The following is a 12,252-nucleotide window of genomic DNA, read 5'->3' on the forward strand; positions in this document are numbered from 1 at the left end:
GAAGCAGAGGATTTCATTCCTTCAGCCTCTCCCTCAGAGCATTTTTCCTTTGGGGAAACCCTTCACACCTTAAGGGAGCATTTCCAATGGAAAAGACAGGACTACCCTCAGTCTAAAAAGAGACTCAGGGAATTCTTAGATCTTCCACAGCACAGACCCCTGGCCACCCCCAGTCCTGGATGTTGTGGAGGATGTTTTCCTGGAATCCAGCTTGACTCCTGACACCCTCACTCCTGCACCCAGAAAACCAGACCGGTGCTACAAAGTCCTTGACTCACACAAATGTATTTTTAAAAATCCTACTGCTGACCCTGAGGTGATTTCTCAAGGGCCTAAAGAAATTAAAGCAACCTCTGCTAAAAATCCCACCCCTTCAGATAGGGATTCCCGAGCACTAGACAGATGTGGGTAAAGATATATACACCCGAGCACTAGACAGATGGGGGTAAAGATATATACACCTCAGCTACTCTTGCTATCAGAGCACTAAATTGTCAGTTCCATATGCTTAAATTTCAGCAATATACCCTGGAACTCCTCAAACAAAAAAAATGTCTTCCTTTCCTGCTTGTGCAGAATCTGAAGAGTTGCAAGAGTTAATGCATTCTGCAAGTCAAATAACTAAACACACTTTGCACTGTGGTTTTGATGCCCTTGAAGCTTCTTTCAGGGTAGCAGTCCCTGGATCTGTCCTTAGAGGGCATGCATGGCTTAAGGAACAGCCCTTGCCAGACCATGTTAAATCTAAATTGTTGGACCCCCCCCTTGCACTAAGGTAGAAGAGGTCTTAAAAAGGATGGAAGAAAAAGCAAAATCTATGCAGACAGTTAAGGATTTCTTACAGGTCCAGCCACCCAGGTTCAGCAGGCATTGTCCCTCCAAGCTCCAAGCACTGGTCCTTTCCTGCTCCCACCAGATCAGTTCAGCCCAGACCCCGGGAAACCAGACCCTACAGAAAGCAGCCACAGGGAATGCAGAGATCTAAGCAGTGGACTACCTCCGCTTCAAAACCAGGTAGTTCTAAGCCACCCCGTTATGGTAAGAACTCGCAAAGACTCTCCTCCCCCAACCCCTCCCTCTGCCCACCTCCACTTTACCCCTAGGAGGAAAACTCTCCTTTCATGCAAACACCTGGGCCACCATTACCACCGATCGCTGGGTTCTCAACATAGTGTCCCAGGGATACAGATTTTCTTTCCACACCCTTCCAACTCTAAAAGGGTTCCCAGATCTACCTCAAATCCAGTGGACAGAGGCGCAAAAGCAAGTCCTTTCCCTGCTCTCCATGTGGGCAGTACAGCACGTTACTGCAGAACAGAAAGGCCAATGTTTCTACTCCAGACTTTTTCTGGTACCCAGGAAAGAGGGAAACTGATGCCCCATCCTCTATCTATTCTAAACACCTTTCTGGTGATCCAAAAATTCAAAATGCTCACCCTCCAGCAGCTGCTACCCATGCTCTCCAAGGATGCTTGGCTCGCCACCCAAGACCTAAAGGAGGCCTACCTCCACATTCCAGTCTGGGTATCATGCAGGAAATATCTCTGTTTCAGGACAGGATCTCCACACTTTCTGTTCTCTGTGCTTCTCTTTGGCTTATCTACTGCTCCCAGAGTTTTCACAAAATGTCTGGCTCCAACCATTGCCTTTTGCAGAGAAAGGAATATCCAGATTTACCCATACTTAGATGACTGCCTAATTCAGGCAGACAGCCAGGAAAAGCTGCTCAAGCACCTGGCCTTTGTCAAGTCCCTACTGACATCCCTAGGGTACACAATCAACGAAAAGAAATCAAAACAGGTACCCACCCAAAGGATTGTATTCCTGGGAGCAAATCTGGACACAGCATTTCAGATGGTATTCCTTACACCAGAAAAGCAAACCTTCCTGACCGCCTACTTCTCTCAGCTAGCCACCAGACCCCAACTATCTGCAAGGAAAATCCTGCAAGCTCTGGGGTTCATGGCATCTTGCATTCTACTCCTTCCATATGCCAGACTGCATATGAGGAAATTTCAGTGGTACCTAAAAAAGCCTTTGGTGTCAACACTCAAGACCTGGAGACTCTCATACCTATAATACCTTGCCTCAGAAAAGATTTTCTTTAGTCGGCAACAGCATGCTCCCTCAACAAAGGACTACCTTCTTACCACCCCACGCCACCCAGACCCTCACCACATACACATCAGATTATGCCTGGGCTGCACACCAGGATGGCAGGTACATACAGGGCCAATGGATCCCACAGCAAATCCATCTGCACATCAACCAAAAAGAGATGATAGCTGTCCAGCACGCTTTGATAGCTTTCAAGCCCCTTCTCTCCCCAGGGGCTCTCCTGATCAAAACAGACAACACAACTGTGATATAGTATGTCAACAAGCAGGGAGGGACTCAGTCCTACCCTCTATGCAGGCTGGCCATGACCCTTTGGCACACAGCCTCTGCCATGCAACTACACCTCTTAGCACAATTCCTGCCGGGTTCTCTCAACTCTCTGGCAGACCACTTAAGCAGAAATCTTTTGGACCCACACGAGTGGCAGCTCAATAGAAGAACCTTCGCCCTAATAACTCAGAAATGGGGCACCCCGAAGGAAGACATTTTTGCCTCCCACACCACCCATCCACTCAGCAAGTTCTGCACCAGGGAGCATCACTGCATGGCTTGGAAAGTGGATGCCCTGTCCTTCCCCTGGGTCAATCTATCGGTCTATGCCTTTCCCCCACTACCTCCCATCCCCAGGGTGCTGCTAAAAATAAAGGAGGAATAAACAAGGACAATTCTTATAGCTCCAGACTGGCCTCGCCAGCACTGGTACCCCTTGCTGCACAGCCTGTCCCCTCTACCACCTTGGCATCTCCCTCAGATTCCAAACCTCCTGACCCAGAGGGAAGGGGAATTCATGCATCCCCAATTGCAGATACTCACTTTGGCATCTGATGCCAAACCCCCCAGTCAATCTGCCATAATCAGCAAACAGGTTCCAGATGTTATACGTGAGGCCAGACGCCTTAGTACTAGGAAGTCTTATGCTGACAAATGGAAAAGGTTCTGCATCTGGATTTAGGTTAAGGGAGCCAATACAGCACAGCCCTCCCTCTCTCCCATTCTGGATTTCTTAGCTGACCTGCTAACACAGTGGACTCTCATTTTTCTCTCTTAAAATTCATGCTTGTGCCATCGGTGCTCATTTTCCTACTGAGCAGCCCCTTTTCTCACACCCTCTGATCAAACAGTTCCTAAGAGGGGCTAGCAACTTGAGGCCACCCAGAGGAGCACCAACCCCAGCTTGGGACCTTAACTTTGTGTTGGAAAAGCTCACCCCCCCCTTTCGAACCTACCTCTTCAGCAGAGCTAAAATTTCTCTCCTGGAAGACTGCTTTCCATCACTTCAGCCCAGAAGGGTCTCCGAGCTGCAAGCACTCATGGCTGTGGAACCCTTCATCATCTTCCATGCTGACCAGGGTATCCCTCAGGACTCTAACCCATCCTTCATGCCTAAGGTGGTGTCCAGTGAGGCTCTCAACCAATCCATTCATTTGCCCACCTTTTTCCCCTAACCCGCAGAACAAGGGGGAAAGGATCCTGCACTCTCTAGATGTGCACAGACAGCTCAGATTCTAGACAGGACCAACTCCTTCAGAAAGTCTGATCAATTGCTGGTTAGCTTTGCTGCAGGGGCAGTGGGCAAAGCAATCTCCAAGCAAACTATCTGCAAATGGATAGCACACTGCATCCATTTCTGCTACAAACAACATGGAAAACCTCCCACTGAGGGGGTCAGGACTCATTCCACCAGAGCAGCCTCTGCAGCTTTCCTCAGATGAGTCCCCACCAGGAACATCCTGGAGGCTGCCACCTGGACATCTGTTCACACCTTCACCAAACATTACCACCTGCCTATCTTCTCCAAATCCAGGGCAGGGTTTGCCTCTGCAGTCTTGCAGGGCATCCTAGCCAACCCATAGATGTTCATCGTGTTATACTGCTGCAGTCATTACACTTGGGTTATCCTGCCGTCAGGTGGTTCTCTAGTCGGCCTGAGTTCCAAAGTCTTGGTCCGGCGTCGGTTGCTTTCTCCTCGTCCCTGACGTCAGTGCAACAGGGGTATACAAGATGCAGCCGACACCATTTTCTTCAGTCTTTCTTGCCGCGCGGTACCTGAAGCAAAAGCAGTTCGCAAGTACCAGTCAGCAGACTCCTGAGATTTTCATTCCGAATCCAAAACCGAAGTCTTCTACAAAGCTAAGTACCCCATTGGGGAAGCTTTTTCTTGCCTCAGACCAATGTCAGTAAAAGTTAATAACTGTATTTCTTGTGGGAAGCAAATACCTCATAAGGATTTCCATTCCTATTGTATCCCATGCCTAGGCCCAGACCACGACGTCACTGGTTGTTGGTTTTGTGCTAGGTTTAACCAGCGCACTATTAAACGTCGGTTTGATTTTGCCCGACAGTATTTTGGCAGAAAATTTAATTACACCATGCCGTCAGAACTTCCGACGACCGGAATACATAAAAAGCGCAAAGACAAGGACAGGCATCCGAGGCCCAAAACTGACTACGAACCCTCTTCTAGGCCGGTCGCCGGTTCTCTGGTTTTCAGTGAGGTGCCTTCGCAGCCCCTGACGACCGCTTCTTCAGAACCACAGGCCGCCTATGACTCCCACGTGGAGATGGCTGGGCCTTCGGACACACAAGTTTTTCAGCCTACCGAGACTAACCCTTCAGAGGGATCCGGAGTAGCTGAGCAACCCGAAGCTTCAGAGGGTGTTTTCAGACCTACTCAGTTAACCATTAAACCCCCTGCTAAGTCTAAGCCTCCTTTAAAAACAAAGAAACAAATACAGCATTCTCCAGGACAGGCCTCCATGCCTAAGAAACAAATGCTCAAAATGGCCGAAGACCTAATCACTCTGATCAGGGGGTCCCATCCCCCTCCTGATAAAAGGCCCAGACAGGATGCAGACTATGACTCATCCGACCAGGTGTCCATTTCTTCAGATTCATCCTCAGACCTAGGATATTCTTTACCCCCTTATGAGGACTCTGTTGCTGAGGAATCAATTCCATCAGCCTCTCCGCCTGAGGACTACTGCTTTGGGGAAAACTTACATACCATGAGGGAGCATTTCCATTGGGAAGGCCAGGATTACTCTGAATCCAAGAAAAGGCTCAGAGACTTCCTTTTATTACCTCAACTCAGACCCCTTGCTATTCTGCCAGTGTTAGACATTGTGGATGATGTGTATACTGAATCCAGCTTAAATCCTGACTCCTTACCTCCAGCCCCAGTTAAACCTGACAGATACTACAGAGTCCCTGACTCGCACAAATTTCTGTATAAAAGCCCTGTTGCTGACCCTGAAACCATTTCTCAGGGACCCAAAGGGATTAAACCCTCATCAGCAAAAAATCCAGTCCCCTCTGACAGAGATTCCAGAGCATTAGACAGATGGGGAAAGAAAGTATATACGTCTGCAACCTTAGCAATGAGAGCCTTAAATTGCCAGTTTCACATGCTAAAATGTCAGCAATTTTTGATGCCTCAGTTAAAACAAAAAAATGCTTCCAGATTCAGATCCTCCTAATTTTAAAGAAATGCAGGATTTATTGCATGCACCTGAACAAGTGGGAAAGCATAATTTGCAATGTGTTTTTGATTCTTTAGAGGCCTCCTGTAGAGCAGCAGTTACAGGCTCTGTCATTAGAAGGCATGCTTAGTTAAAAGAGCATACGTTACCAGATCATGTTAAAGCAAAATTATTGGATGAACCTCTGCAGCAGTATGTGTTTGGAGTTAAGGCAGAAGAGGTATTAAAGAAAATGGAGGATAAGGCAAAATCTAGGCAAACGGTGAAGGATTTCTTACAGGTTCAGCCTCCAAGATTTAGCAGAAATTGGCCAACAAAGAATTGGTCCTTTCTTGTTACAGACAGACCTCAAAGGGGCAGATACAGACGTCCAAGAGGTAGAGGTCAACCACAAGGTCCTTACAGGCCTCGACAATGGGGTGCACCAGGCCAGAAAGAAGGGGAAGACAGGCCCCAACCATATAAAAAGCAGCCTCAATGACTTCCCATTACAGCTGCCAAACAACTCTCTCTTGGCAGCCCCCTTGGGAGGAAAACTGGCACTTTTCTATCACAATTGGCATTGGATCACCAAAGACAAATGGGTTCTCAACATTGTATCTCAAGGTTACAGGTTCCACTTTCACACTCTGCCAAGGTTAAAAGGAATGCCAAATCTGCCAGCAGATCAATGGGCAGAGGCTCAAAAACAAATTACAGCACTCATGGAAATGAGAGATATTCAAAAGGTACCACCACAAGAGCAAGGACAAGGATTTTATTCAAGACTCTTTCTGGTTCCCAGAAAGGACAAAGCCTGGAGGCCCATTCTGGATCTTTCTCCTCTAAACACTTACCTGGATGTTCCGAAATTCAAAATGTTGACACTACAGCAGGTTCTTCCCATGGTGGGCAAGAAAGCTTGGCTCATGACCTTGGACCTCAAGGAGGTATACCTGCATGTCCCTATCAGACAAAACTGCAGAAGATACCTCAGATTCATAGCAGGTTCAATGCACTATCAATTCTCTGCACTGCCCTTTGGCTTATGTACTGCGCCCAGGTTCTTCACAAAGTGCCTGGCACTAGTAATTGCATTTTGCAGGCAGAAAGGAATTCAAATTTATCCGTACCTGGACGACTGCCTGATTCAAGCAGAGAGCAAGGACATTCTTCTAGAGCATCTGGCTTATGTAAAAAAGTTATTAAGTTGCCTGGGGTACACAGTAAACGAAAATAAATCAAAACTAGTGCCCTCACAAGAGATATTCCTGGGTGCCAGCTTGAACACAACGGCCCAGATGGCTTATCTCATGCCAGACAAGCAAGGACAACTGACTCAATACTTTCAATTGATGGCAACAAAAACCCAACTCCCTGCAAGAAAAATTCTGCAGGCCTTGGGTTACATGGCATTTTGCATACTACTAATTCCATATGCCAGACTGCATATGAGGAAACTACAATGGTACCTAAAGAATGTATGGTCTCAACACTGTCAGTTTGAAAACAGTTATACCACTAATTCCTTACCTTCAACAGGAGTTTAGATGGTGGGCTCAAGCTTGTCACCTCAACAAGGGACAGCCTTTTATTCAACCCACAGCCAGGCAAACACTGACAACAGATGTATCGGATTATGCCTGGGGAGCACACATGGCAGGAAAATGTATTCAGGGCAAGTGGCCCGCAGAACAAAGGCATCTTCACATCAATCAAAAAGAGATGTTAGCTGCACAAAATGCCCTTATAGCTTTCAAGGACCTGCTGCATCCAGGACAACTATTATTAAAGACGGACAACACCACAGTTATGTGGTTCATAAACAAGCAAGGGGGGGCAGTCACTCCTACTCCCTCTGCAGACAAGCCATGACCTGATAGAACACAGCTCTAAACTATCAAGTTCATCTGCAAGCACAATTCCTGCCAGGAGAGAAAAACACACTGGCAGACGACTTAAGCAGAAACGTCATGGATTCCCACGAATGGGAATTGAATCCACAAACATTCAGAATTTTAACACAGAAATGGTGGAGCCCGGACATAGATCTGTTTGCATCCCCAATGAACTGCCAGCTACAGGAATTCTGCACAAGGAGTTATCATCCACAAGCATGGATAGTGGATGTCCTCTCATTCAGCTGGAAAAATCTGCAAGTATACGCTTTCCCACCACTACCTCTCCTTCCAAAGGTACTCCTAAAAGCCAGACAAGAAGAGCCAAAGATGATTCTGATTGCACCAGACTGGCCACGCCAGCACTGGTACCCAATCTTAAAGAATTTAGCACAAGAACCACCCTGGATATTGCCTCAAATCCCACATCTGCTGACTCAGCACAACAATCAGATACTTCACAGTCAGCTAAAGACCTTAAACCTAGCTGCATGGAAAATTCCTTAGTCAAGCAAGCAATGCCTCTCTCCAAAGCTGTTATGGATGTCATTCTGGAGGCCAGAAGGCCTAGTACCAGGAAAGCCTATTCGGATAAATGGAAGAGATTCTGTGCCTGGAACCAGGCTCACAGCCTTGACCCTCTTGTCCCAAACATTCCTCAGATTCTACAATATTTAACTGAGATGCTGGACAAAGGCCTCCCTTTTTCATCCATCAAGATCCATGCCTCTGCCATCTCTGCTCATTACAACACGGATCCACCAATGTTCTCTAATCCTTTGCTAAAACAGTACCTCAGAGGGGATAAAAACATAAGACCGCCCTGTAGAGCACCTACTCCAACTTGGGACCTCAACTTTGTTTTGGAAAAATTAACATTACCTCCCTTTGAGCCAGCTAACACAGCAGAATTAAAATATATCTCTTGGAAAACTGCTCTGCTCCTGGCAATAACATCAGCTCGAAGAGTTTCAGAATTACAGACACTAATGGCAGTGGAACCTTTCCTCATTTTCCACTAGGACAGGGTGTCTTTAAGAACTAACCCTACGTTTATGCCAAAGGTGGTTTCAAGTATGGCTCTAAACTAAACTATTCACTTGCCAACTTTTTATCCAAAACCACAGAATAAAGGGGAGAAACTACTGCATTCTTTGGACATTCACAGGCAGTTGCGCTTCTACTTGGACAAAAACAAAGCTTTCAGAAAATCTGAGCAATTACTGGTAGCATATGCTGCAGGAGCACAGGGAAAAGCCATTTCAAAACAGACTATTTCAAAATGGATAGGACATTGCATATGTTTCTGCTACACACACCATGGGAAACCTATACCTAGCACCATTAGATCTCACGCCACCAGGGCAACAGCCACTTCAACTGCCTACCTCAGAGGAGTGCCTACCAAGGATATTTTGGAAGCAGCAACATGGAGTTCTGTGCATACCTTCACCAAGCATTATCATCTGCCTTTATACTCTAAATCCAGAGCTGGCTTCACCACTGCTGTGCTGCAAGGCCTTATAGCCACACCTAATGCCTTCTAGAACCAGCCACCCTACCTCAGCTTTGGGATTCTACCCAAGTGTAATGACTGCAGCAGTGTAACACGATGAACATAGTACAGTTTTGTACCTACCATAAATGTAGATGTTCGAGTGTATACACTGCTGCAGTCCAGGTTACCCTCCCTCCTTCCCCTCTTACTTGCTGGTACATACCTATGTCTTTTACCCTTTACTACCTGTGGGGAGTATTTGCTGGTAACTAAAAGTTGTTGTTTGCTTTTCCTATCTATGTTTTATTAGCAATTTGAATTGCCTACCCATTTGGGGGCACCTGACATCTGGGGCAAGAAAAACTGAAGAAAATGGCATCTGCTGCATCTTGTATACCCCTGTCGCACTGACGTCAGGGAAGAGGCGACAGCAACCGACGCCGGACCAAGACTTTGGAACTTAGGCCGACTGGGGAACCGCCTGACGGCAGGATAACCCAAGTGTAATGACTGCAGCAGTGTATACACTCGAACATCTACATTTATGGGAGGTACAAAACTGTACTTTTTCCTCGACTGCCTCCACCCTTTTTCCTCAGCTTTAGTAATCAACCCAGATGTGATGACTGCACCAGTGAAACACGAAGAACATAGCACAGTTGTGTACACTTGCCATAAATGTAGATGTCTGAGTGTGTTCACTGTTGCAGTCCTGCTTTCCCTCCCTCCATCCCCCTTTTTTCTCTCTCTCCTTTTGTTACCTTTCTTCCTTGTTCTTTTCTTACAAGGGATATATTGGTATTTATTTTTCACTGGTGGTGTTCTTCCACCAGAACATGGCCTCCTACTTTGGGGGCTCCTGACAGGTTAGGGGAAAAAAAAGTGATGTAATCGTGTCAGCTGCCTTACTTTATACCACTGATGACCTGACGTCCGTCCTTAAGCAACAACAACCAATGCAGAAATACTAAGTCTCTGGTGTTCTGGCCGTCCGAGGGCTACCCTGGCAGGGATAACCGAAATGTGATGACTGCAACAGTGAATACTCTCTAACATCTACATTTATGATAAGTGTACAGAACTGTACTTTCTTGTCATGGGAACCACTTTCCTGATATCTAGAATCTACCAATTCCCACAGGTGCCGGTTAACTGAGAGTTTACTGTATTGTTTGGTTGTTATAACATATGAGGTGAGAACAATTTGTGTCAGTTCTGTTCAGATAGATAAGGTCATAAGAGACTTGGGTACTTGTATGGAACTCTGTCAACAGATGAGACACTGTAGCAGTATAACTTTTAAAAAGTCCTATATTTGTAGTTTATCAAACTTTTGGCCTTGTTTGACTTCCAGATATGAATGCCATGCAGTTTTAACAACAGTGTCTGATTTTGTTTTCAGATTTAAGTGCACGTCTTATGGAGTGCATCTGCCACAACTTGGGAATTATTTTGTTTTGCTTGTATGTTTGCTTCTGCGGGAGTAAGTAATCTGCCATATATGAAAGAGAACTAACTAGGTATATGTGGAGAGAGAACTGGTATTCTACTTTTGCCATAATCCTGGGCGGCTTTTCATTTGAGAGAAATGGACAGCATTTTCCCACATTCTGTGGTGGCAGAATATAAATTCCCCATCAGTACTGCATGAGGACCTGCTAATTCCACCGACAGTGACCATATAACTGTATAGCATTGTAATATTTATGTATTTATGAATTATATGAAAAACACAGAAAACTGTCAAGTAGCACTTGAAAGTTTTTATAGTGATGAACAATTGTGTACCTATTAACCTGAATTAAAGCAATGTTTTAAGTTCTTTTGAGTACGCCACAAGAATTAACAAATATGAAATCTCTGTACTTATTCCGATATTAAATGTGTAACTTAAAATTGTGATTGAAGCGTCACCAGAACTGCAACATCCTCAGAGTGAAGCATTGCTGTCAGAAACGCACATAATTCTTTTTACCCTCAAAAGCCATTTTCATTTTTAGCATTAACAGAAATTTGTACAGCAGTGCCTGACAGATTCTAGGCAGTCCTTGGGATTTCAAAGAATCCTGGTGAAAGTCACTAGAAGTTAGGTGACCCTGCAGAGAAAATGACCTGCAGTAGTCACATGTGGGGAGGAACAAGACCATTTTACAGAAGGAAAGGCAGTAGATGCAGTACTGAAATAGAGCACTTTGCACAATGATGTTTTTGATATCTCTGTACATTAAAAAAATCATTTTCTTTGTTTATTTCTTGAAGATAACCAGCTTGCACAGAGAAGTTGAAAAGGTGAAACTGGATCAGAAAAGGTAATTTCTACATTCTCTTAGTGTGATGTAATCGAGTGCAGTTTTGGTGGTGGTCTGCTTTTGTTGTTGCACAGTTGAGTAAAACTTTGGCTCTATATATTACTGGTTTAAAACAGCAGCTTATAATTTGGACTTAGTAACTGTATAGCATTTGATTATACTTGGGAATTTATTGCATTTAATGCTTTCTGTATGTGCTGTTAATGTATTTAATATTTTTTATCCTTTGTGTTTTAAGCACATAAACTTGAACACTATAAAACCAGCATGTATTTTTGTAAGCATTCAGAAAGAATAAAGTTATGGTAAAAGGTTAAGAAAGTAGCACTAGAAATTTCAGTATATAGGTTCATAGGATCATACTAGGCTGTCTGCCGTAGGGCATTTATAAGCCTAGCCAGAGTGTGTTTGGCTTTCGCACCCATTTTAAATGAATTTTGCTATGCCCTTTTTCGAGGTTAGTATACTGTACCTCTGTCTAACAGTGACACAGAAGTGATACCCGGGGTAAACCTATGATCCCCCATCCACTCATCAAGATTCCTCTTGAGAGTCAACGAGGGACTCTGCCTAACCTGGACTGGGATTTTATTCCAGAGTGAAGGGAGCCTCTGGGTTATGAATCTGTCCCTCCAGCATGTCCTATTTATTTCAGTGCTGAGGTTCAAGTCTCTCGAGCGCGTAGCTCGATGGGATTTGGATTTTCTGAGGTGGTCTGTCCATTAATTCCGGGTTGGACATGGCTTTATACGTCAAGCACAGATCGCCTCTGAGCAGGCGGTATGCTACTGAGGTAGAGCTGGAGTTTCTTTAACCGGGCAGCATATGGCATCTGTTTGAGCCCTTTGATCCTCTTGGTGAGGTACTTTTGGGGTCTTTCTATGTGAAATGTGAATTTATGTTTATTTACATTTTTAGTTGCATTACAGTGAGTGACCCTTTCTAGAATTTTCTTTCTGCAGTTTAGGTAT

The 12,252-nt window shown here is 45.1% G+C and overlaps 1 protein-coding gene across 1 annotated transcript in view; it reads left to right on the top strand.

The window, feature by feature from the left end:
• Positions 1 to 12,252, top strand: part of NUP62 (nucleoporin 62) — a gene marked incomplete at its 5' end in the record, with an annotated part of 873,863 nt that overhangs the window by 559,825 nt on the left and 301,786 nt on the right. Inside the window, one exon of the mRNA XM_044076211.1 lies at positions 11,232 to 11,281. Coding sequence (XP_043932146.1) covers positions 11,232 to 11,281 — 50 coding nt within the window. The remainder of the gene's footprint in view (positions 1 to 11,231; positions 11,282 to 12,252) is intronic.

The sequence above is a fragment of the Protopterus annectens genome, chromosome 7.part0, assembly GCF_019279795.1.
Source record: "Protopterus annectens isolate FY-2018-M chromosome 7.part0, PAN1.0, whole genome shotgun sequence".
NCBI lineage: Eukaryota > Metazoa > Chordata > Ceratodontiformes > Protopteridae > Protopterus > Protopterus annectens.